At 37.2% G+C, this 27,034-nt stretch overlaps 2 protein-coding genes and 1 non-coding gene across 3 annotated transcripts; all 3 read left to right on the forward strand.

Annotated features, from left to right (window-relative positions):
• The first annotated feature begins 389 nt into the window (after nt 1-389).
• Nucleotides 390-3,730, forward strand: LOC142633469 (MATH domain and coiled-coil domain-containing protein At2g05420-like). Its single transcript, XM_075807709.1, has 5 exons — nt 390-394; nt 2,387-2,556; nt 2,832-3,120; nt 3,228-3,388; nt 3,585-3,730. Exons 1-5 carry the CDS (start codon nt 390-392, stop codon nt 3,728-3,730), a joined length of 771 nt encoding a protein of 256 aa, XP_075663824.1.
• A 14,275-nt stretch (nt 3,731-18,005) lies between these two features.
• TRNAA-UGC (transfer RNA alanine (anticodon UGC)) lies at nt 18,006-18,078 on the forward strand. Its single transcript has one exon. It is a non-coding gene; the product is annotated as a tRNA-Ala (tRNA).
• Nucleotides 18,079-18,080: 2 nt separating this feature from the next.
• On the forward strand, nt 18,081-23,061 carry LOC142636878 (uncharacterized). The gene is made up of 8 exons (XM_075811167.1): nt 18,081-18,209; nt 18,764-18,837; nt 20,460-20,527; nt 21,439-21,506; nt 21,737-21,843; nt 22,197-22,246; nt 22,515-22,597; nt 22,690-23,061. The coding sequence occupies exons 2-8, from the start codon at nt 18,780-18,782 to the stop codon at nt 22,763-22,765; spliced, it is 510 nt and encodes a 169-aa protein (XP_075667282.1). The 5' UTR covers nt 18,081-18,209; nt 18,764-18,779; the 3' UTR covers nt 22,766-23,061.
• The last annotated feature ends 3,973 nt before the right edge of the window (nt 23,062-27,034 follow it).

A 27,034-nucleotide genomic window follows, 5' to 3' on the forward strand; every position in this document is an offset into this window, starting at 1 on the left:
TATGGAGCCTCCTTTTGGAACTCAACTTTCTCAAAATGAAGTTCAAAGTAGAACTCAATTTCGCCAAAGTTAAGTTCTATGCAATTCAATAATATCATTGATATGCGGCAAATGTAGAACTTGATTTCTCAAAACTTGACTTCTACATTCCATTGAATTGCATAGAACTCAAACTTGGTGAAATCGAGTTCCACATTCCACTGGATTACTAAGTTGCAATAGCAACTTTGTAACAAAATAATTTTCAAAAACCGAATATTTAGCGCAAAAAAAAAAAAGCCTTGCAATATCTATTGGATGGTACAATATTGTGCGTTTCAATTTATTACTATTGTTCTTTTTTTCTTTTTATATGTAATTATCGTCATTGAATAGTATCTTGAATAGTTATGGGGTACATTATTCAAGAGAAGAGAGTAGGACTGCATGGAAGATAAAGATAATTAGAATCCTAATGTTTATCTGCATATTTCATATTTGATATAGAGGTTAGGGATTTTTTACATTGGAATCATAATGTGCAATCAAAGAAGAAAAAACAAAGAATTGTTTAAATTTTATACAAAAATCTATCAAAGTTACTTTTGCAAAATATTCATCTATATATTGTAGATAAATAAATAAATTTGCTAAACAATGTTGTCATTTAAGAGTCATTCCCAGAAGAGTAACAATATTTATTGGATAATATTCGATTTTACTAGTTAAGACTTTTTTCTTTTTTTGATACAAGATAGAATTCCACTCTAGCCTAATTTAAGTGTATATATGTGTGAAGCTTCCTCCTGGAGACTTGAACCCCGACCCTTATCCCCCACACCCCATAAACACTTATACTTGTGAAGTAACCATCGCACCAAGGGTGTGCGGTGGTACTAGTTAAGACTTAAGATAACTAGAACACACAATTTTATGTTATAATTTATTATGTATGTTCAATTTTATTTTAAATTTCATCTAGCAAAATCACTGCATATTGTATATTATTAATGTTACCTCATGTTTCTAAGTAAAGTATGCATTTATACAAACTAAGTTTTCTTATTAAATTATAATGATATAATGATTGTAGTAAATTAAACCACCTTCTCAAAAAAAAAGGAAATTAAACTAAGATTAAACAAATATATGACAAATTGACAAAATATAAAGTAGAATATAAAAAATGAAACTGAGGATTTGTATCATCCCTTATCATTTCACTTCCAAGTTCCATCCAATACATGTTCCGGTTGTTTTAAGTGCAATGATATGTTTAGAGTGGATTGCATTGCTCTAGAGTATTAATGCACTTTGATTTCCCTCCATGAATAATGCCATGATACGTTTAAAGTGCATCGCATTGTTCCAAAGTACATGTGCCCTTTGATTTTTCTATGTAAATAAAGCCACGATAATGGATACATTAAAGTGCATTGCATGGATGCTAAGTACACATGCCCTTTGATTTTTCTATGTAAATAAAGCCATGATAATCGATACGTTAAAGTGCATTGCATGGATGCTAAGTACTCGTGCCCTTTGATTTCCCTCTGATTTCTCTCTATAAATACATGTTTTGTACTGTTATGTTTCACGCACATTAGCCTAATATATTGATCTCAAAGGATTTCTAGAATCCTAAATATTTAGTAATGGGCGATTTTCCTACCACCCGTGATAAATCATGTGTGTTCTTTATCCCTCTCCTAAGTTATTGTCACACTATATGTTCGAAAAAATATATATCTTATATTTTCTATCCTGCAAGTAATTATGTTAGACATCTGTGATGCCATGAAGATAAGAAAAGAGATTAATATAAAAAATATGATTATAATAGTTAAAACATGAAATAGGCCGTATATATGCAGTTGTCCATATTCATGACTCCGAAATATTTTATGTTTATTTTATATTTGTTTTGTTTTAATTTATGTTCCTTACAATAATCGTTTTCTCATCTATAAAAAGTAATTTTTTTCCTCAAATTTAAAAAAAAAAAAAAAAAGGTATTTAGCTAAACATAATATGACATATGATAGATGATAGATGATGAAAAGAAAATGTGTTGTATTTACATGATCTCTGACTTTATTGATCATTCTTTAGAACTTCTTGGTTGAATTCTTTCCTGAACGCTATTACGTACCCAACATTTTTATAGATTGCCCCTTAATTATTCATATTATTCTATTGTATTGCAGTAATCACAAGATCCAAAAGACATTTTACTCCAGATAATTTCCTACTTAAAATAGAGTCATTCTCTTTACTGTCCAAGTCTTGGCTAGAGTACAAGTCCGATTTTTTTGAAGCTGGCGGGTATAAATGGTGGGAGCTCTAATTCTCTACCCTATGAATTATTGTTTAGTCAAGTGATTATATAACTTGTCTTCTTTTGCAGGAGGTTGTCTCTCTATCCAAAAGGAATTAAGAAGAATGTCGTGAATGGTCACATCTCCCTTTACTTGGCTATCACTGAGACGGGAGAACTTCCTCTTGGTTGGGAGGTTAATGCCAGCTTCAAATTGTTTGTATTTGATCAGATACGGGACGAGTACTTGACCGTTCAAGGTTTGCTCTCTCATAATTGATGCAATTAAAATCTTCAATTTCATTTTTTTGTGTCACTTTATGTTTCGTCAATTGTAATATATCATGGGTCTGATTATATTTTATTTTATTAAGAAGTCACTTAACCAATCAACTAAGAGTTTGTATACATTACACATGACAGAACCCATGTTATGTTCTTATTTGTGGTTGGAGTTCAAAGCTCCAAATATATATTTGGAGCCAAACCTTTTTCTTATTTATTTACTATCTTTTCATGATTTTTTTTTTAATAGATGCTGGTGGTGGTGCTATGAGAAGATTCAACGACATAAATAGTAAATGGGGATTTGCCAAATTTCTTCCCCTTGATACCTTCAATGATGCTTCTCAAGGATACCTTGTCAACAACTGTTGTGTATTTGGTGCAGAGGTTTTTGTTCATGAACGTAGTGTCAAAAGGCAGTGTCTTTCCTTCATTAAAGAACCCGATAACAGCACTTTGACTTGGAAGATAGAAAGATTTTCGACACTAAATGAAGAATATTATTTTTCTCAAGAATTCACTGTTGGAGATTCAAATTGGTAATATCCATTACTAGAAGTTGCACTAACATTGTTATAAAAATGAAAATCTTGTTTTCCTGAACTTAACAGCTGTTATTTGCAACTGATCTTTTTACTGAATCCAGGTTGTTTATCGTCTTTCCCAAAGGAGATTCTTTCGTAAAAAAGAAAGCGATATCAGTCTGGTTTTGTCCATGCAATTGTGATCTATCAGAACCAAATGTTTTTGCAAAATACAAGCTCCGCATTAGGGATCAAATCAAAGGAAAGCACAAAGAAAAAATAAGTAAATCAAAAAAATTTATCATTTTCTTGTCAATGTTGAGAGTGGAGGGTGCGTGTTTTCAACATGCTTAAAATCGTACCAGAACTATATGGTCAAACTCAAGGGTTTCTTCACTATGGATGTATTATCTAGTGTCTTTCATTTGTTTTGTTCCAGTTCTGTATGTTGAATTTGTTCAATTTCTTTTTCTTTGCAGCTGAATATTGGTTTCCTTCCTCAGATGGCTGGCGTCATTCAGAATTTTTGCTTCTAAAGGATCTCAATAATGCATCAAAGGGTTTTCTTGTGAATGATACTGTAATTGTAGAAGCAGAAATTATAAAGATGTCTAAACTTAAGTAGTGAAGCAACAGCACATACTTATCAGTGAACTACATTTGTGATACTATGGGACCATTATTAATGCAATTTTAGAGATATTTATCTATATGAGAATAGTTTAAATTCGTCCTGGTTATATACTAATTAATGAAAAATGCCAAGATACTACAAATTTTATTACATAATATTTACAAACTAATGTAACAATAAATATAATTTTTTTTTTATTATAAAACAATGGATATGATTGGTATACTTTAATCACCTCATAAATAAATATTTGAATTTTTCATCTTATGATTTGTGACACAATAGTTTGTGAGCTCAATTTATTGATTATTGTTGCAAGGATCTCAATGATACCCTATATATTATACATGGATTATTTATTGTAATATATATAACCGAAACCTCTGAAACTCTCACAATTTTTCACGTCATCACAATATTTCATTTTATTTAAATAAAATTATTTTTTTTTAGTCTAAACTTAATAAGGAGTGAAACTCTATCTCTTTAAGAATATTCCCATTAGCAATTGTAAATGGTATATATAGAGAAATATTAGCATAAAGGCACAAAAAGAGCCCAGCAACTGGACTTGTAAAATTTTACAATTGCAAATTTTTTTTTGCAATTGTACTACAATTGTGCTACAATGCCATCTTAATTATAATATATTTTAATTGATAAAGTGGAAGAGAGATGGGGAAAAGAAAGAGAGAGAGAGTTGTATTGGAATATATTATATTATTTTAGTGGGTATTATTTTAATGAGTAGAATAGGAAAATAAAAGTTGGGAGGTTGGTTGTGTTGTAAAATAATATTGAATAATTGATAAAGTAGCTTTTGGGGATGGTGTAATAGCATAGGACATGATGGCATTTTCCATTATGAATGCTAGTCCAACTTAAATATAAACTCATCATTATCATTTTTTTTTTAAATTATTTTTGTTTAATCTAAAATTAATAAGAAGTGAAACTCTATCTCTCTAATAAATTTAACTTAAACTCAAACTCAAACATTGATAATTTATCTCCAAATTTGCAAAGTTAATTATAAACACTATAAAAGTAAAGCAAACCCTAATTTTTTTTTTTTTTTTTTGAAAACCGAGTAGAGGTATGAGCTCTTCTTATGTTATTTTCTTCTTCTCTACTTTGTTAAAAAAAATTATTTTATGGTTTTTCACGTATTTTTTAAAAAGCAATTTTCGTACATGAACCACCAAACTCTATTTAGCCATTTTTTACAAGATAAAAAGCTTGCAATAATTGAAATTATCCTTTCGAATGTAGCTCATCTTTCTCTTATATTTCTCTATTATTTAGTCATATATATTTTGTTTTGTTTCAATAATTTCTAAGCAATGAATCATCTAATTCTTTGAATTTTTTTTGTCTTTCAGAAGTTTTATTATCTGAATTTTTGAGTTTTTTTTTTTTTTTGTAGTATATGAAATTGTCTCACAAATTTTTTGTAAGTCATTACACGTTCAAGTAATGGCTTTTTTATCAAATTGAAATCATACAAGAACAAATCATGCAATGATGTAATTTCTTAAATTTTTTAGTCTACCTCACAAATAGGTAGATTCTCGTACATAACACGGGTTAATGACTAGTTATCATAATAATTAGTGAGTCACATGAATCTCTAAATTAGTTAACGTACTACATACATATATTGAGCCATTTGGCACATAGCTAGTATATGGTGGGTAAGTTTCGTTATATTAAACTACAAAATTATAATAAATGAATAAACTAATTAAAATAAATACTAATCTTTATTATAAATCTTGAATTTTTTATAATAAAATTTTAATTGGAGTATAATTTAATTTTCTTAAAGGTTGGATAATAAAATTTTACTTAAATTAAATCATCTTAACAATTAATAAGTTAAATAGAATCTTAGTTGGAGAGTGTTTAATTTCTTGGAGCTTAGGTAATAGAGTTTTTAACTAAATTATACTAACTAATTTAATAATTTACAAGAATGTAATCATAGAGATAATAATAACCACTTAGAATAACAATGACTTTAAGAACTCAACATTTTATTAGATACTAATAACTAGAATTTAACCATGGATAGAATTATTATTGATAAGGAATTCAGATCACTTAGTATATTCAAATGAATAGCATTTAATTTTTCAAATTTTTATAAAATATTAAACATATTCACGTGCATAATTACACGTGTTATATTTAAATTTTTTTCTCCTCTCAATTCATCTTGGTTTCACCACTGATATGATGAAATATAATTAATGCAAATGCGTTCCTTTCAACTAATGTAAATGTATTATCATTTTTTGTGTTTCCAACAAAAATATTCAAGATTTAAATCCTCCCTCCTTATTGTAATTATTAGATTATCATGACATTTTGGAGCAAGTTGTGCACCCGTTTTCTTAATGATATTCTTGGGTTGTGCACGAGTAAAAGGGAAAATTTATTTTTAATGTAGTGCACATGTAATTAGGAAGGATGTGAGGAATTTTTGTATATAATTAATGTAAATGCATTGTCATTTTTTCCTTTTTTTTTTTTTTTTTTTGAGAAAGAAATGCATTGTCAATTAAGATGAGTAAATTTTTAATAAATAAAATAAAATCTATTTATTAATAAAACATGATATATATATATATATATATATATATATAGAGAGAGAGAGAGAGAGAGAGAGAGAGAGAGAGAGAGAGAGAGAGATGAATTGTGACTTGCCGTGTGGAATTGGTAGTCCACATGGCTTGAATCGTTTTTTTTTTTTTTTTTAAATTGCCACATGTAAAATATTTGAAGTTTCAAATTTGACAAATGGTAAAGCCCTAGTAGAGGCTTCTACTTTAATATACTCCTGTTAGACTAGAATAAAATTTCTCCTCTTCTTTTCGCTTTTTGAAGAAAGCCATTGACAAAGATTTATATAAATATTTATATAATTATCCCAAAGATTTATACTTTATATTTGACAAAGATTTATACAAAGATTACCCCAAAGAAAGAAAGCCATTGACAGAGATTTCAATAATTATCTCTTCTTTTCGCTTAGTGGAGCCAACCCCTCAAAATCAAGGTAGTTAATATTATACCAAAAGTTGTTTCATGTTGTCTTGTAGAATAAAATATTTTAGCTATATATATATATATATATATATATATATATATATATATATATATGATGATGCCGAAGAAATCACCAGTAAGCTGCGAGCACTCTCCAGATCGAAGCAACACCTGCAAAGAGAAAATAGAAGACCGAACAGAGAGCATCGGTGTGGTGCCGGCCAAAAACCCTCCGACGGTCAAGTTAGAGTCTTTTTAACAACCCTAGAGTGCCAGAGTTGAGATAACTGTGCGTACCTTGGCTTATGAGGGTTTTGGGGTATATATAGCGGCATGGATCCGAAATAAACGCCTTGGTGAGGAAGTACTTTCCTTCTAGGAGAGTAATTTGTGGATTTTGCGTATCATCTAGAGCCCTTTTCCTTATAGGAATCTTCTTGACTAAGGCCGAGCGTGTAGCGTAAGAACTTTCCTTATATTCACGTATGTAGAGGACAAAACAAGTTAAGGATGAAGGTTGGGTTACCCCTTCAGCTTTCACCTACTAAGGTCGTCAGCCTACGTATGTCTCCTACATGGTCGTCAGCTTAGGACCTCCAGCCTTGACCCCGTCAGCTGATACTTCAGCCTAACGCCGTCACGCATGGGGTGTGGCTTCGAGCGTCAAAAGGAAATGTTCTAGTGACTATGGCTGACGAGTTCGATACTCCCGTCAGCCTTCTTAAAGTATTAGTAACTTGTAAAACCACTGCTATCAGCTGCCCCCTACTCCATTACCTCGTCACTGTGGCTGACGGGTTATGGAGTTGACGTTAATGGGGAAACGATTCATGCGTGGTAATTTGTGCCATCTTCATTAAATGGTGGGACACATGGCTTAGACTGATTGGCTCCGTGTCTAGACAAGTGTGTCGCTTCGTCTTTCGTGCCCCCTTTCACCTATATATATTTCATTTTTCCACTTTTTCCCACTTTTCACATCCTGCTCATTCTGAGAGAAAGAGAATGTCACTGCTGATCTTATCGCACCGTCAACCAGATTGCTGTCATTTTCTTGAGGCCGTCCTTTTACTCATAAGTTCCCTTCACTTTACTTTTTATTTTTCTAGTAATGCCCTTTAGTGAAGTCATCTGCCTAGGATCTTAGAATAAAAACCCACCGTTTGTAGGTAGTCAGATGTCTAGGGAGACGACGAGTGATCAATCATCGATCCGCGACAGAGCGGGTTACGACGAAGTTTTCCAATCAGGCCGTGAGCCCGCGGAGGGCCTATCCTGGTCGTCAGAAAGGGAAACATCAACTCCTTCTGACGGGTAAGTAGGGAGTTCTAGGGGAAGTGAGGTGAGCGAGGACGGTGGAGAAAAGAGGATAGATGACGGAGACCAGAGGATCAATGAAAAAGGAAGTATCAGTGACGGGGGTGAGAGTGACAGCGACGAGGAAACCTTAGAGAGTATCTCTGGAACCTCTGGTGATGACCGTCCCTTCATCCTACCCCCAGAATGGTCCGTCAACAAGTTCCTTCCGACAATGTCGGAGAATATTTTCAAAAGTTTGCGGTCCCGTTACCAAATACTAGACGACATCCCCATCCGCCTTCCCGAGGAAGGTGAGAGGTGTTATTCGGGACGAACCGCGAATGTCGGCATGTATGATGCCATGTTCGCTGCCGGACTAAGGCTACCACTGACGGCGTTGCATCGTCAGCTAGCTAATTTTCTGGGGATATCCGTCAGCCAAATCGCCCCTAACGCCTGGCGAACCTTTATTGGTGCGGAGATCCTATGGGGTCGTCTAAATGGTGGGAACCATCAGTTAACCCTGGATGAGTTCTTTTGGTGCTACCGCCCTCAGCATATTTCCTCGTCAAAGGGGGTGTATCATTTTGCAGTGAGGGAAAAGGAGTTAAAATTGGTATCAGACATGCCCGATTCCAATAGGAAGTGGAAGGGCAGGTATTTCTTTGTAGAGGGGACGAATTAGGTATGCCGTCAGGAGGAATGGGAGTCAATGCCCAATGGTTTTGACAACACTTGGGCACATGTTAGAAATTCAGGTTAGTCCCGTCGGCTTTCTTGCTTCGTCTACCTATTCAGTCCTCTAACCCGTCCTCCTTTATTGAAGCTAACAACCGTTCGCGCATTACCGTGGAACAAGAGGACTTTATTAGTCGAGTGATGGCCATCCCTTTGGACGAGCGCAAGTGTTGGGACTTAATCACACTAGATACTCTGCATTTGTATTGTGGTGGTCCCGAGCTGACGGAAGAAGCTTGTAAACTAAACGCCTATTCTCGTCGGCGTGAGTATCCCTCAATTTCTTTCATCTGCATCCTGACGCTGTTTTTTTTTTTTTTTAACCTTCTTTATCTTTGGCAGAAATGGAGTCAGCTAGGCAAAGGGTACGAGCTGCCGCTGCCGCTAAGAAGAAAGAACAAGAGAAGGCTAGGGGTGAGTTGACCCCGCCATCTGCCCCGAAACCCGTCGGGAGGACAGGAGCCAAGAGGAAACCTGACGGCAAGGATGACCGTCCCGTGAAGAAGGTTGTCACAACTCCTAGGGACAAGTCTTCAAAGAGGCCGTCACCGCCCAGGTCCGTCCATGGGGCAGGTAAGGGGCCGATGACTTCGTCAGGCCCCATCACCCAAGGATCCTTACGCTGCCTATTAACCCACAAAGACTATGCTGTGGAGGTGACAGAATCCATCTTGAAGGATGAAGAAATGGACCCTTGTGCTGAGCAGGCTACTGACGAGATTGGGGCGTCAGGCCTTGTCGATCTTACTAGGGTATGCCTCTCTCTCTACTTTGGTGCCCGACCAATCTTAACATTCTGACGTTGTTTTACCTTTTTCCATGTAGGCTATGGTTTGCATGAAGGCTTTGTCAAACAGGTGCTCTGCCAAGAAGGGGATGATTGCCCGTCTGCATGAGCGCATCAAGTATCTGGCTGACGGTCAAGCGCAATACAAGGATGCAAACCGTATCTTGGGTGCGGAGCTGAAGATTTCAAGGAGAAACTGGCGAAGGAAAGCCGTCGATGGAAGTTGGAAAAGGAAGCCAAGCTGACGGCAGAAAAGGAGCTGAAGTCCATCCTAGTCCAGGTGGAGACGGCTAGGAACAACGCTGTGACAGAGTTTAAGAATTCGTCATCCTTTATAGACGCTTGCGCCGCCTACTATGGTGACGGGTTTGAGGACTGCTTAAGACAAGTAAAATCCGTCCATCCTGGCTTGGATTTATCCAAGATTTCCATGGATGAGTCCATTCCGTCAACCCCTGCAGGCGACGCCGTCAATGAGGAAGGTGACAACGATAATCAGAGGGATAACAACGTCGTTCTTGCTCAGCCAGCCACGGACCAGTCTGTCACTTTGACTCCAGCCAACCCTCATGGTGATGATCCAAATGCCGTCAGCCCTTCTATCCCTTGCACCCAGCCCTTTACTGCCGAAGATGACGGAAGGTCCCAAGATCCCCCAACTTCATGAATCTCAACAATTTTCCTTTTTTTTTTTTTTAAAGGTGTAGACGACTTTTAATGCTTGACGCCCATTTTTCTGGGCTTTTGTAAAGACAGTATCTGCGTTAATCTTAATATGTCGTTTTATATTCCAAGTATGTTTTTTTTATATTCCAAGTTAAAACCACTTGCTTATGACGAGCCCGTCAGTATATGGGTGACGGCATTTTTTCTCTATTTTTTGTTGAAGTAGTAGCGGCGTCAACTTCTTTTTAGCTGAAACTTCTAGTTGTTTTTATCATTCTGTCAGCCTTATGGGCGACGTCGTTGGATCAAACATAGTTGTATGCCTGTCAATTTTTAACGGCGTCAACTTTCTTAGCTGATTCAATTCGATTTATGTATTTGTCATACACCTACCACTTTTATGAACAATACTGTCAGCTTTCTTTTAGCCAATTAATAACTTATTGTAAGACGTTTGCTATATACCCGTTACTTTGTATATAACACCGTCAGCTTCATCTGCATCATGACAAGGTGATGGGTTCAGTATAACGTTCAATAAAGAGGACAAATCAGTACTTTGTTGCCCTTGTGCACTTTATGTACTTAGTGATAAGGTCTTCTACTTAGCAATAAGGTCGTCCACCTTGTGAGCTTAGGAATAGGGTCGTCCACCTTGTGGACTTTAGGTGTAAGATCGTCCACTTTGTGGACTTACCCATGGGACCGTTCACTTTGTGGACTTAGTTGTGAGGTCGTCCACTTTGTGGGTTTAGCCATGAGGTCGTCCACTTTGTGGATTTGGCCATAAGGTCATCCACTTTGTGGACTTAGGCGTGAGATCGTCCACTTTGTGGACTTAGCCATGGGGCCGTCCATTTTGTGGACTTAATCGTGAGGTTGCCCATTTTGTGGATATGGCCATAAGGTCGTCCACTTTGTGGATTTGGCCATAAGGTCGTCCACTTTGTGGACTTAGCCATAGGACCGTCCATTTTGTGGGTTTAGCCATGGGACCGTCCACTTTGTGGACTTAGGCGTAGAGGACTTGCTGTTTTCTTGAAAACATAATAAACTTACTAGTCGTTTCTAAATAAACCTCCTCTTATTATGACGAATGCATAAGTAAAACTTTGTTCGAAAAGAAAAGATAAACTTTCAACCCCTTGGGCTTAAAATATATTGTAGACAAGAATAAACTAGTACAAATAATTAAAGAACATAGACTGGTAATGAGGAGTAGTGTTCTGCTTACTATCTTTTACTGGTAGTACTTTCTGAGATGCTCGGCGTTCCATGGGTGTCGTAGCTTCTGCCCGTCAAGTGTTTCTAAGTGATAGGAGCCCTTTCTTAGCCATGATATAATCTTGTAGGGTCCTTCCCAGTTTAGGCCAAGCTTTCCTTGTGCGGGATCTCTGACAGTGCCCATTACTTTCCTTAAAACAAGGTCTCCGATTTTGAAGTCTCGGTGCCTGACTCGGGAGTTGTAATGCTTGGCCATGAGGTCTTGGTATCGTGCGAGTCTCTGCTCAACCATCGCCTTTACCTCGTTAACTAGATCCAATTGTAGACGTAGCTCTTGATCATTTCTACCCTCGTCGTGATTGTCTACCCTGTAACTCATGAGTCTTATCTCGGCTGGAATGATCGCTTCACTCCCGTATGTCAGCTGGAACGGGGTTTCTCCTGTAGGGGTCCTTACTGTCGTTTTGTATGTCCATAGTATGCAGGCCATATGCCTTTTGCCCCCTCGAGCCGAGTCTTGATGATTCGAAGCAAGGATCGGTTGGTGACTTCAACTTGTCCGTTTGCTTGAGGATGGGCCGGGGAGGAATAATGGTTCTTGATTCCCAACTCTGAGCAGAAGGCTCGGAAGGAGTCGTTGTCAAATTGTTTACCGTTGTCCGAAATTAAGACTCTTGGAATTCCGTACCTGCAAATAATGTTTTTCCATACAAAACTCCTTACATTCTTTTTAGTGATCGTGGCTAAGGCTTCAACTTCGACCCATTTGGTGAAGTAATCGATGTCGATGATGAGAAACTTCAGCTGCCTTGCTGCCATTGGGAATGGTCCCATGATATCCAACCCCCACTGGGCGAACGGCCATGGGGCGGTTATGGGGGTCATTTCTTCCGCCGGTTGCCGAATGATATTACTGAACCTTTGACATTTGTCGCAAGCTCTCACATAAACCTGGGTGTCACTTTGCATTGTCGGCCAGTAATATCCGGCTTGAATCAACTTATGTACCAATGACCGTGACCCAGAATGGTTGCCTCATATCCCCTCGTGTACTTCTCTCATAACAGAGTCTGCCTCTTCGGGGCCTACACATCTTAAGTACGGTCAAGAGAAGCCCCTCCTGTAGAGGACGTCCTTTATCAAGGCGAACCGTGCTGACTGGACCTTCAGCTTCCTTGCGGCCTCCTTCCCATCAGGCAGCGTGCCATCTTTTAAGTAGGAGATCAGGGGGATGGTCCAATTGTTTTCGGAACCAATTTCCTGTATGTTGACAACGTCTATCAGTGGTGAGGGCTAAGTAAAAGAAAGTACCTTGTCAATGGTGATCATAGATTCTGCAGTTGCGACTTTGGAAAGACGGTCAGCCTGTTCGTTTTCACCTCTTGGAATTTGGACTATCTTGGCTTGCAGCCCATCTATCCTCTTCTTCGCTTGCTCCCAGTACTTCTTCATTTTTTCGCCCTTGCACTCATACTTGCCATTTACTTGGCTTGTAACGACCTGGGAGTCGCAGTGAACAACTACGTTCGCGACCTCTACAACTTAGGCAAGGTCTAAACCTGCTATTAGGGTTTCGTACTCAGCTTCATTGTTAGTTGTAGGAAAATCAAGACGAATCATACATTCGATCTCGTCGCCTTCTGGAGATTTAAGTACGACCCCTACCCCTCCAACCTTTTTGTTGGACGACTCGTCTGTGAAAACGCTCCATTGGGGATTTTTTTGCCTTTTCGCCTTCCGCGCTGGTGAACTCCGCAATGAAGTCGACAACCGTTTATCCCTTGATGGCGATATGGGGGCGATATTGTATGTCAAATTCGCTTAATTCTATTGACCACAATGCCATTCATCCGGCGGCTGCAGGGCTGCCTATTGCTCGCTGTAAAGGCTTGTTAGTTAGGACGACTATCGTATGGGCTTGGAAGTATGGCTTGAGTTTACGGGCCGTCATGATCAAAGCGAAGGCAAGTTTTTCCATGGGGGGATATCTCTCTTCTGCACCATGCAATGCCTTGCTCGCGTAGTACACGGGCCGTTGAACCTTGTCGTCTTCTCTAACTAAGGCCGCACTGACAGCTGCAGGGGAAACGGCCAGATAAAGGAATAGTTCTTCTCCTGATTGTGAGGGACTTAGTAACGGCGGCGAAGAGAGATAGACCTTCAAATCTTCGAACGCTTGTTGACATTCGGTCATCCATTCAAAGGATTTTTTCAATGTGCGGAAGAAAGGTAGACATCTATCCGCCGCCTTCGACACGAACCTACTAAGCGCGGCGATCCTGCCATTGAGGCTTTGTACTTCCTTCATATTTTTAGGAGGTGCCATCCTCATAATGGCCTGAATCTTGTCTGAGTTGGCCTCGATGCCTCTTTGGGATACCATGTACCCTAAGAACTTTCCCGCCGTCACTCCGAAAGCACACTTGCTTGGATTGAGCTTCATGTTGTAGGAGCAAAGAGTATCAAAGGTTTCCTTGAGATCCTCCAAATGATCTTCCTCCCTTTGACTTTTGACCAGCATGTCGTCGACATATACCTGGACGTTTCTTCCAATCTGTCGTGCAAACATCTTGTTCATGAGCCTCTGATAGGTCGCGCCAGCGTTCTTCAAGCCAAAGAGCATGACCTTGTAGCAAAAAAGGCCTTGGCTTGTTACGAACGAAGTCTTCTCTTGATCAGCTTTGTCCATTCGGATTTGGTTATACCCAGAAAATGCATCCATGAAGCTCAACAGCTGATGTTTGGCCGTAAAGTCCACCAGGATGTCGACCCGCGGGAGGGGGTATCTATCCTTGGGGCATGCTTTGTTTAAGTCCGTGAAGTCAACACACGTCCTCTATTTTTCGTTGTTCTTTTTTACCATCACGACGTTTGCCAACCAATCAGGGTAGTACACTTCCCTGATAAATCCCACCTCTTGTAGTTTGTGGACTTCTTCTGCTACTGCTTGATCTTTTTCTTGGGTAAAGGTTCTTTTCTTTTGTCGGACGGGCGGGAAAGATGGCGACACGTTCAACCTGTGTACCATGACTGATGGGTCGATTCCTAGCATGTCTTCGTGGCTCCATGCGAACACGTCCCTGTTTTCTTTCAAGAAGGTCATGAGTTCTTGACGTACCGCCGGGTCGGCCAGGGTGCCGATTTTGGTCGTTCGCTCCGGGTGGGCTTCGTCAAGAAGTACCTCTTCGAGCCTCTCGACGGGCTCTGTCGTCACCCGACGTTCCTCTATGTTCATGGCCTGAATGTGATTGTCCATCTCCATCATGGCTACGTAACATTCGCGTGCAGATACTTGATTTCCTCTCAATTCTCCAATTCCATAATCAGTAGGGAATTTTATTATCAAATGGTATGTCAATGTTACGACTTTCCATGAGTTGAGGGTTGGACGTCCTATGATGGCATTGTAGGCCGACGAGCAATCGACTACAAGGAATGTTACATTCCGAGTGATCCGCTGTGGGTAGTCTCCAATGGTTACTGCCAAAGTGACAACGCCAAGTGGAAGTACCCTCGCTCCTCCAAAGCCAACGAGCGGGGCGTTAGTCGGAACTAGTCGTTCCCTTCCAATTCCCATTTGTTGGAAAGCGGGATAGTAAAGGATGTTTGCTAAACTACCGTTGTCTACGAGGACTCGGTGTATGTTATAGTCTCCTGCCTGTATGGTGACGACCAGAGCGTCGTCATGGGGATGATGAAGGCGCCGGGCGTCTCCTTCTGAAAATTCAATGGGGGGATTGTCAATCCGCCACCTTTCGAGTGCGTGACTTGTCATCTGGACGTTTTGAACTGTTCTGAGGTATGTCTTTCGGGCTTTCTTGGATGACTCGACGGTCATGGTGCCCCCTACAATCATCCTTATATCTCCTACAGGTTGCCTGGGGCGATCATTGTCTCGTCGAAGGGCTTGATTTTGAGGCGGGTCCGCCCTCTCCTTGTTGACGAACCTCTGCAGCCTTCCTCGTCTAATAAGAGCTTCTATTTGCTGTTTCAAGTCGTAGCAATCAGCGGTGTCATGGCCATGATCTTGATGAAAACGGCAGTATTTGTCCCTTGGTCTCCTGTTAGGATCTCCCTTCAGTTTGCCAGGAAAGGCCAAAGTTTCTTCATCTTTAATCTGCATTAGTACCTGGTCGATAGATGCGTTTAGGGGAGTGAAGTTCGTGAATCTTCCTGTAGGCGGTTTAGGTCGCCGATCATCCTGCCGTTCTCTGGTTCTAGCCACTTTTCGTCCCCTATTCGGTTGTGCATCTTCCTGCCTCTCCCTCTTTCTGGGTTTGTCCTCTCGGGCCAGTAACGCGTTTTCTGCGTTCATATACTTCGTTGCCCTGTAAAACACGTCGGACATAGTCTTTGGGTCATTCTTGTACAGAGAAAATAGGAACTTACCCTTTCGTAGCCCGTTTGTGAATGCTGCCACAAGTATCTTGTCATCTGCCTCGTCTATCGAGAGGGCTTCCTTGTTGAAGCGGGCTATGTATGACCTTAAGGTCTCGTCTTCTCGTTGCCTAATGTTCAACAAACACGCAGTAGACTTCTTATGCCGGTGACTCCCGATAAAATGTGATACAAACTGTGCACCTAATTCCTTAAAAGTGCTGATGGAATTAGGCGTCAGCCTACTGTACCAGTCCCTTGCAGGCCCTTTCAACGTGGTGAGGAAAGCCCTACACATGATTTCATCAGGTATGCCTTGAAGATGCATTAGGGTCTTGAAAGATTCCAAGTGGTCCAATGGGTCTTTGGATCCATCGTAATTCTCGATGTGAGGCATGCAAAACTTTGGAGGAAGGGGGCATGAGTTCACGAGTGCTGTGAAAGGCAAATCCATTCTATGGACTAGGTCGTCCAGGTCGTTAGAGATTCGTCCTCTAAGGGCGTTCATCATCACGTCCATACGTTCCCTCATCTCCTGCATCTCAGTTGCGATGTGAGTCAGCAATGTCTCGGAGACGGATGGCCGATTGGTCTCCTGCCGTTCCGGTCTCGTTGGAGCGTTGCTACCCTTAGGCCCTTCCGCGTTCCTTCCTTCCGGACTAGCACCTTTCTGATCTTCTTCAGGTGCACTTTGGTGTGCATTCCTTTGTCGCAGTTGCTCTTCTAAATCATGATTCTGCTTGGTGAGGCGCTCAACCGCCGCTGCAAGCGTTTGGACTTGCCTCTCTAGAGCCGTGGCGTGCGGTTCATCGCCTTGGTTGTTGATTGTTGCCATCGATCGAGTGAGTACCATGCAACTTTTTGTCTCAGGAATAGAGCAAAGGCTAAGTAACTCTTGTTCCCACAGACAGCGCCAACTGATGATGCCGAATAAATCACCAGTAAGCTGCGAGCACTCTCCAGATCGAAGCAACACCTGTAAAGAGAAAATAGAAGACCGAATAGTGAGTACCGGTGTGTTGCCGGCCAAAAACCCTCCGACGGTCAAGTTAGAGTCTTTTTAACAACCCTAGAGTGCCAGAGTTGAGATAACTGTGCGTACCTTGGCTTATGAGGGTTTTGGGGTATATATAGTGGTATGGATCCAAAATAAACGCCTTGGTGAGGAAGTACTTTCCTTCTAGGAGAGTAATTTGTGAATTTTGCGTATCATCTAGAGCCCTTTTCCTTATAGGAATCTTCTTGACTAAGGCCGAGCGTGTAACGCAAGAACTTTTCTTATATTCACATATGTAGAAGACAAAATAGGTTAAGGATGAAGGTTGGGTTACCCCTTCAGCTTTCACCTACTAAGGTCGTCAGCCTACGTATGTCTCCTACACAGTCGTCAGCTTAGGACCTTCAGCCTTGACCCCGTCAGCTGATACTTCAGCCTAATGCCGTCACGCATGGGGTGTGGCTTCGAGCATCAAAAGGAGATGTTCTAGTGACTATGGCTGACAAGTTCGATACTCCCGTTAGCCTTCTTAAAGTATTAGTAACTTGTAAAACCACCGCTATCAATATATATATATATATATATATATATATATATATATATATATATATATATGTATATATATATATAAAATCCAAATACTCTGTAAGCCCAAATATTGTCCTAAATACATAGCTAAATACATGTGTTTTATAAATATTATCATCATGTAATTTATAGTTTTAAATAACATGTCATTAAATGTCATATCTCTTGTCCAACAATTAAAAAAAAAACTTACTAATTGCGTTAATTAAAACTCATGTCTAGCTTAAATTAAATCCATGTAGGAAAACCTTAAGGGTAAATTAGCCTTTTTATGGGCTCCCTCTTAAGGAAATTAATAAAAAAATTGATGAAGAATGAATATTTTATTGAAAATTCTTGTAAAATAAATAAATTGATATGGGTGTTTTGTAAAAGTGATGGTGTAAAATAAAATAAAAATTAATTTTTTGTGTAAAATAAATAGAATCTTTTACACGAACTGATGTAGTTGTTTTTAAGAGTTCAATTCCATTGAACGGGGAGGCCAAGCTTCACAAAAATAATGATTGATTAGTCTTTGAGTGCATCGTCTATCAAATGGGGATGTAGCTCAAACGGTAGAGCGCTCGCTTTGCATGCGAGAGGCACGGGGTTCGATACCCCGCATCTCCATTTATATCCACCAAACACTACGTGTCGTTTTTTTCATTCGAAACCTATACATAACCAGCTTAAAGCCAAATCCAACAAAGAACAAAGACAGAGTTTCAATACCCATTTCACAAGGCGTTCCCTCTTCTCTGGTTTGCTTTTACTTTTCTTCTCTCTTTTTGTTTTGTGTTTTCCATATTTATATGTTTCAATCTGAAGTGGGTCTTTAAAGTTTTTTGAATTTGATTGAGTTTTTCCCACTTTCACTAGAGGACACCAAGTGTTCACGTTAATGTTGCTGAAAGGAAATGTATCTCACTTTGTTTAAATTAACTCACTTTATATGTTTGTAAAATCAACCAACTGAGAAAATGGAGATTCTGGGTAGATAAAGTTTGATACTTTCTGCATAAAGGTTTCATTTTTGTTCCTCTAGAGAGTAGAGTCCACCTTTGTTTGTATATATCTGAGTATTTCCCACTTTCACTAGAGGATACCAAAAAGATTACACTACTCACTTTATATGTTTGTAAAATCAACCAACTGAGAAAATGGAGCTTCTAGGTTGTTAAAGTATCTAGCTTGCTTTATTTTTTCTCATCTACAGGACCGCCTTTGTTTGTATATATTTCAACTTCTTTTTTTTTTTAATTCCTTTTTGGTAATGGCTTAGAACTTTTTTATTTTATTATGGTCTGGTTTCCAGGTAGTTGTCTTTCATTATGCTTGTTTATAAGATATCTCAGCTCGGAGCTAGGATTATCAAGGATCTCACAAGAGGTACGATCTTGAAGTTGATATGTAAAGTAATGTGTGTTGTGCTTTAGCTTGACATTATTAATAATAATATTTTTGTTGTTTAATTAGATCAAATTCACTAATGAGTAGTAAAAAGGTCATACTTAGTGGACAAAACTCTCACTTTTGATTGGGAGGCAGCTTTTTTTTTTTTTTTTGGAGAGATTGATTCTGGTACTTGAACCCACATCATGCCGCTTTGGTGGAAGGCACTAATGAGTAGTAGTTTGCTAAAATCTTATTGATTTTCAAGTTGGGTAACAAGCGAAATTTGGTGCTTTTGCATGAATGACCTTATTCAATTATCGTGTACTGAATTTACATATCTGATAGGAGCTAAGTTGGTGGGAATGGGATGCCTAAGTGTACATACTTTAAATTAACACTAATACACTATGGAAGGCATGGGCTTATTGGACATGGATCCTTTGGTCACTTACTAGTTACTAATATTAATGTTTCCAACAATCACAACATGAATGAATACACATAAGCAAATATTAATTAAATACAAGTGGAACAGTTTTTGTGCTTTTTTGATTGGGATTGATATCCACTTCTGCATTGTTTGTAGGATTTTTCAGGTAGTAATTTCAAGTTAGTTTCCTGAACAATAAACAATCGTTAATTTGCTTTAATGAAATCTAGTAAGGTAGTTGCCTTCTTTAAGATCTTTTAAACTTGATAAGTAAAGTGTTCCTACTGATGATTTCGTGTACATGTGGAATGGAAACCAAAATATATGTTCCCTTTTCTAGAACCCAATTATCGATGAACTCTTGTTGTTATAAATTCCTTTGGTGCTATCCCGATTCTTGAATCTTAATTTATTGGGAGTGGATTCTTTTCCAAAGTTGTCCCACGTGTTAGGAGACTTAATTTAACAGAGCACTATGAATCTGTCATTACCTTGTAAAAGATTAAAAAAATTTCATTTCATGTTGCCTTGAAAAATTACAAAATTTGTCAGAACTGAAAACCTTCATTGTTAATCATGATCAGTGTTGAAGAAGAAAAAGGTTAATTTTAGAAAAGTGGATTTCTATAAGATAATTCTGTCTGTGATATAGCAACAAATCTGTTGTGATTACTGTTCCACATCTTTGAACTTGTAGTAGCATATTCTTTCTTATCAACATGATTGGAAGGCACTTCATAGTGGCATGGACACTCAGTTTCGTGTTGGTGGGATCTGAGATGTGGTATCCTTAGGGCTTGGGAATTTTCTGTCTGTACATGTAGAACTATTAACAATCTTGCATAATGACTAGAAAGTCATAAGTTATTGGATTGCTTGTGTCCACTGACTCCCTTCTTTTATTATATCTTGTGATTATAACATTTTATAACTGCATAATTTGTAATTGACAAGTAGAGAATAGAAAACGTTTCAATACTAAGTTACATCTAAGTAGTTAAGATCTAGGCTTTGTTGAATTGAATGAAGTTTGAAGTCATTGGTCTAGTGCTTCCAAGTATTTTTAACGCTATCAATTGTCTCAGGCTCTGTTCCCAGTACATTCACTAAAATTTCCATAAAGTAGCAGTGTCAGTCATTATTACTTTGACTAGGTAATGTTTTGATGTCATATCTTTATTGGCAGGGCATTTGACATCCACATCAAAGATGGCACAATCACATGCATTTTGCAATCATTATTTGCAACCTCTGGTTAGCCTTTTTAAGTAAAATTTTGTATTTTTTTTTTCATTTAAAAAAACCTTCTAAGCATCCCAATGTTCTTGGCTACCATGTTCTTTTATATCATTGGTCTGAAAGTTACATACGCATCCAAGCAATTGATTAAGTCACAACTGTGTAATCATTTTGGTGACAATGTTCATCTTCATATTCATATGGCCATTGCTTCATTCTACTAAGATTTCTTTTGGGAAGGAGGGGGGAGGGGCAATAATACCAGTTTGAAGATAGACTTTGATTCCTTAAAAATACAAATGAGGATTCAAAGAGTAGCAGAAACACAATTGGCACCCTTGTGGTTAGTGATAAAGAATTGTAAAAAAGTGCTTTACTCTAGTGATGGTTTTTTTTTTTTTCAATAAAAAAAATTGCAACAATAAGTTGAGTGGACCTTGGCCCTAGGTTTTGAATCCAAGCTGTCCCTAATGGGAGAGCTGGAAGTGCAACTGAGCCAAAAGTATCTTGGCTAGAGTAGTGATGGTTTGCTTGGCTCTCTAAAGAGGCAATTAAATTGGATGATACTTGCAGCTGGCCTCTCCTATCATCAAAAAGATATAGACCTAGTTTTGTGTATTGAAGAAGTTTTTGTGGAAGGGGTGTGATTGCAAGTGATAGGATTGAGACTGCACAGTAGATTAATTGGTTATGTAATGTAGAGTAGCTTTTGCTGACAGGTTTTTTTGATGTGCCTCTTATTTGCTTTTGTATATATATACTTTGGTTTCATATCAGTTTGATCCTTTTAAGGGTGCAATCTAATGTAAGTACTTTGGCAGTCAGAGTACTGTATGTGAATTTTTTCTGCTTAAAATACATGGAATCTCTTGTTTTATCTAGCACCAAAAACGTTGTTCAGTCTCTAAATATTATCTTCATTTCAGAAGAGTCATTCTTTTTGTGCAAAAGCTTCTGACAAGGCCCATGAAGAATGGAATGAAGAAAAAAAAAAGTAAGTTTCTCTTTAAATGGAAAGAGGCTTTTAGGGACAAGGGTTTAGGTGCTTTCAAATTGATATATTCAAGAGGATGAACATGCCTACTTAAACTCGTGCAATATAGTAAAATATGAAAAAATGGACTGCCATCCTTGATGCCATCTATTGCTCTTGTATCTAATTATTGGAACTCACTGTTATTTTTTTCCTGCTCTCTCCTCACACCCATTTGTTCAATTCTGCAGAATATGCGTGACATTTATTGAGAAGGATGGAGAGGAGAAGGTTATTAATGTTCCAATTGGAATGTCTATGTTAGAAGCTGCCCTTGAACATGACATAGATATTGAAGGTAATACTTGAGCATGATATTCAATGTTTTGCACCTCGCCTGAGCCTCCATTTTTTGGCCTCCGCTTGATATTGTATTCTTTTAACCTTACCAAAATAAGGGTAAAAGGCAGAAGTTATTAACTCTTTCCACAATGTCGAATTATGTTTTATGTGAGATGAATTGATTCACTATTTCATATTGCTTGACAATTACTTGATTGAATTGAATTATGAAGACATTTAGTGAAATTGTCCTTCAGTGATTAGGGTCAAGGCTTTTTAAATTGGTTCACTTGAAATTCAAGTAGAATAGTCCCAAGTATACCTATAGTGCATTTCTTGTAAGATTAATGAGTTTTAATGTGATTGTAGGGGCATGTGAAGGATCGTGTGCCTGTTCCACATGTCATATAATTGTGCAGGTATATGTGTGCTTGGAACTTGCTTGTTTCTAGAAGAAAATTTAGCCTTCGCAATAATCACTGCATAAGAGCCAATAATGCAAACTGATGTTTGTTGCATTTAGCTCTTATCCAGTTAGTGTCACCGGATTACATTCCTTCCCTGGCTAAAATGCATGCTTTTCCTTTCTTTCCTTTTACCCCCCATTGTGTTGAGTTAATTTAGTTCCAATGAGCTAATGAGGTATGGTCTGAGGGTCTGATGCTAACTCCTAAAACTCTTGGCTAGGACATGGAGTACTACAATAAACTAGAAGATCCTACTGATGAGGAAAATGACATGTTGGATCTTGCTTTTGGGCTAACTGAGAAGTATATATCTCTGCATTGAAACTGTCAAACTGGCCTGCAAATTCTCTTGCTGTCCAAGCTAGTTTAAATTCTATATTGATACTTTGTTTCAGGTCTCGGCTAGGTTGCCAACTGATTGCAGAACATGAACTTGATGGAATTTGCCTAGCACTGCCCTCTGCCACATGAAACCATGCTGTCTATGGATAAAAAGCAAAGGTACACTAGATTTTTTTTCTGATTAGAAGATGCAAGATTACTCAGGTCTTGGATGGAACTCTCTCAATTTTGTAACATGCCTCATCTTAGTAAATTACATGTGGCCCTAGCTACCAAAGTAGTTTGTTCATACTGACAATGCATTATTATGTTGATGAATTATATATTTATCTACAAGTTCAGTGCCTTGTGGTTCTGTGGCACTTTATCTATATAGATTAGCATTGCTTATGTGGCTGCCAGTAAAGCCTAGTTCTTAATATTATCAATGACTTCTTTTCTCAATTTTGTCGGTGATATTTGTTTATGAGAAGCATCTAAAGCTTAGTCATATTTCAGGACTTGCATATAGTTATTTGATTATGAACACAACGCAAATTTATATATAATGATAATTCAACTATTAAAATAAGTGGGTCAGAGGGGATTTGAATCTTGGTTCTCTTCATAAAGATGACCAAGCTACAAGGCTCTTGGTGCAAAACATAAAAAATTGGTACCACAAAATTCATGCCTAAGGCCTACATAAACTAAATACTAGCTGTGATCATTCAAGAAAAATTGACTGCAAAAGAGAGAAACACAAGACAAATGTGGAAGGTTTGAAAGACAACTGAGGCTTGCAAGTTGAAGCAAACTGGCGTAGTCTCTTAATATCTGGTTGGTTACTTGCTCCTAAGGGTTCAAGATCCATCAAGAGCGTGTGTAACTTGCCAATTAAAAAAAAGGTGGGTAGGGTTCATTTATTGTAAAAGAAGATAATAAATAAAAATTAGCAAACAGGCACCAATCACCATCAAGGATTTGGTTCTTGTAAGCTTAACTCATTCATGGACAGTAATTTAGCTTGGACCAACTATTATATCCTACAGAATTTAATTGCTAATTAGTAAATAACATACTTTTATATAAGTTGAATCATCTTGCTGCATTGTAAACCACATGTTTATCCAACCTTTATACCACCAATTCACCAATTAATGCTCCAATGTCTGACCCTAACTGAGAGGTTAATCTAATTCTATCAAACCCAAAAACACCAGTACATCATGGTCTTGAATTCAATTGCTTCATACCACAAGTACAGTAGCAGCACGAATTTTAGGAACTTGTACAAGTTGTTGCATCAATTGGAAAATTCCTCAAATTTTAATTTAGAATTTATTTTATCTAGTGTAAAAGAAAGGATCTTCGCTTGTTTTTTTTTTGATAAGTGGAAAGGATCTTCACTTGTATGAAAGAAATGACATTACACACATCTCCATTAAATTAATGAAAAGTTAAATCTTTCCCATAAAACATGGAGTAGTTTGTTTCAAATTAATGAAAAGTTAAATCTTTCCCACAAAACATGGAGTACTTTGTTTCATTTAAAACAAATGGAAGAGTTGCTTGCTAATACAATAAAGAGTAGTTTTAGGACCACAAATAATTTCACAACTTTTTTCTCACAATACTAACACAGTAAATTGTGAGTGGTTAACTATCACTTTCATATAGACCTACTATTTTTTCTTCACCAATCACACTCTCCACGTTACAATTGTAGCAAAATTTTGTGAAAAATTTTGTGATCTTAACTTTTCCTATAACAAATTTGTAAGAATAAGTTAAGGAAACAACTTAAATGCATGCCAAATAATTGTCGCATGTCAACATCTCAATAAGTCTAGTACACAGAAACACTAAACTAACATTTGCACCCTAAGATAAGGGACACAAAATTTATTAAAATTGCTAAGTTGTTATACAAGATCTATCAAGAGCGTGTGTAACTTGCCAATTAAAAAAATTAGCAAACAAGCACCAATCACCATCAAGGATTTGGTTCTTGTAAGTTTCACTCATTCATGGACCGCAATTTAGTTGGACCAACTATTATATCCTATAGAATTTAATTGCTAATTAGTATATAACTTACTTTTATTATAAGTTGAATTTTCTAGCTGCATTGTAAACCACATGTTTATCCAACCTTTATATCACCAATATTACCAATTAATGCTCCAATGTCTGACCCTAACTGAGAGGTTAATCTAGTTCTTTCTATAGATATATATGATAAACAAAGGTTAATCTAATTCTACCAAACCCAAAAACTCATCATGGTCTTGAATTCAATTGCTTCATACCATAGTACAGTAGCAGCACGAATTTTATGAATTTGTACAAGTCGTTGCATCAACTGGAAAATTCCTCAAATTTTAATTTAGAATTTATTTTATCTAGTGTAAAAGGAAAGGATCTTCACTTGTATGAAAGAAATGACATTACACACGTCTCAATTAAATTAATGAAAAGTTCAATCTTTCCCATAAAACATGGAGTAGTTTGTCTTATGTCAAAACAAATGAAAGAGTTGATTGCTAATATAATAAAGAGTAGTTCTAGGACCACAAATAATTTTACAACTTTTTTCTTGCAATTCTGACATGGTAAATTGTGAGTAGTTAACCATCACTTTCACATAAACCCACAATTTTTTTCTCACCAATCACACTCTGTCACATTACAATTATGACAAAAAATTGTGAAAAATGTTGTGATCTTGACTTTTCCTACAATAAATTTGTAAGAATAAATTAAGGAAACAACTTGAATGTATATCAAATAATTGCCTCACATCAACATCTCAATAAGTCCAGTGTACAAAAACACTAAACCCAACATTTGCACCCTAATTTTAGGGACGCAAAATTTATTAAAATTGCTAAGTTATTATACATAATGCACCATAAAAATGGTATTAATTATAAATTATTTGAGAATAAATGTGCTTTTATATAATCCAAACTTGTCATATGAAAAAAAAAAAAAAAGAAGTTTGGTGGCAATCCATATGATACGTACACGACACAGCCGTATAAATTGGGCAGCCATGAGTCATTGAAGGAAGCTGTAAATTACCGGCAACGGTATGTCAATCACCCTGTTTTTCAAGTAACGTGAGTCCCGCTCCCGGTCTTTTGCCACCGGCACCTGTCGGTTTTCGATCTCGATAGTATCACCCGACGGTGACTAGCCTTTTTTGGGTTACCGCCGAAGACCGACTGTACTGTAAAAGCTTAAATGAAACAGTCAAACAATCAGTGCACAACTTAAATATAAATAATAATAAAAAAAGTACAACTCGTGAGAGTGCCGGCATGCATGCTTTTTGTGAACACGCACGCTTTGATTTTGATGTCATCTCATGAAAACAACTTCAGTTCAAAGTTCAAAGTTCAAAGTTGAAACACGCTTGCTTGAAAGAAATGTGTTTTTCTCTTTCCACTTTTTCTTTAGTTTTTGTGAAGTGAAACTTACCCTCAATGACTTTTGTCACCCCCATGTATTTGACATTTGAGAATGATGTTATATAAGTGTGTTTTGAAATTAGAGAATTGTTAACTAACACTAAAAAGTCAAAAAAAGAAATACTAGAAGAAAAGTCAAAAAAATACCCAAAAAAAATTGTTAACGAGTACTTTACGGTGCCCGTTAACACGACATTTAAAATTATATAAGAAAAATGGTTCGTGATATTTTTTTCTAGAACAGTATTGCTTGTGGGTAATATTAACACACAAAATTGTTATAAATAAATTATGTAATTATTGGTGTTTTTAATTTAAACGTTAGGATTTAAATTTTCTATTCCTCCTAGACTTCAAATACTTTGTGCATAAGAAAGTTCCAATTCAGCCGTATGACTTTTAGCAATATGATATAAGAAGTATGCTAATTTTATTAGAAATTCTTTTATGAAAAAGTGGTTAATTTTTTCAATTTTTCATATAAAATTTTCTAAAATAGATATTAAAAGAATACATTAATCGAATCTATTATATAAAGGGTTGTGTTAACGGGCACCGCAAGGTGCTCATTAACAGCAATATTTTTGTATATTTTCTAACAAAAATTTGTCTTTATTTATTTTTATGTCAAATTTTTAATTTTTTAAGTATTATATGTTGTTTTTTTTACTTTTTTCTAATTGCTATTTTTTTGTCTTTTTCACCTTAACAAGCACACCGGTGCTTGTTAACAAATCGCTTATATAAAATACAAGAAAGATACTTCGAGTGATTTTTTTTGGGATTAAAAAGGTAAGTCAAATTAATTGTGTGACTTGTGAGGATAGCTAAAGCTAAGCTCAGAAAATCTACATCAAATTCAAAACATTGCAAAAGTTCCATTCAAGTACCCAACTTCAATTAAAGCTGTTCAAACTCAACTAATGATAATAATTAATGAATA

Source organism: Castanea sativa, chromosome 5 (genome assembly GCF_040712315.1).
Source record: "Castanea sativa cultivar Marrone di Chiusa Pesio chromosome 5, ASM4071231v1".
NCBI lineage: Eukaryota > Viridiplantae > Streptophyta > Magnoliopsida > Fagales > Fagaceae > Castanea > Castanea sativa.

Coding starts and splice junctions, on each gene's coding strand:
- LOC142633469 (XM_075807709.1), top strand. Junction 3,121..3,227: donor ACTGTTGGAGATTCAAATTG/GTAATATCCATT, acceptor TACTGAATCCAG/GTTGTTTATCGTCTTTCCCA. Junction 3,389..3,584: donor AAAGCACAAAGAAAAAATAA/GTAAATCAAAAA, acceptor TTTTCTTTGCAG/CTGAATATTGGTTTCCTTCC.
- LOC142636878 (XM_075811167.1), top strand. CDS start 18,780: ATGCTTGTTTATAAGATATCTCAGCTCGGAGCTAGGATTATCAAGGAT. Junction 18,838..20,459: donor TATCAAGGATCTCACAAGAG/GTACGATCTTGA, acceptor CTTTATTGGCAG/GGCATTTGACATCCACATCA. Junction 21,844..22,196: donor ACATGACATAGATATTGAAG/GTAATACTTGAG, acceptor ATGTGATTGTAG/GGGCATGTGAAGGATCGTGT.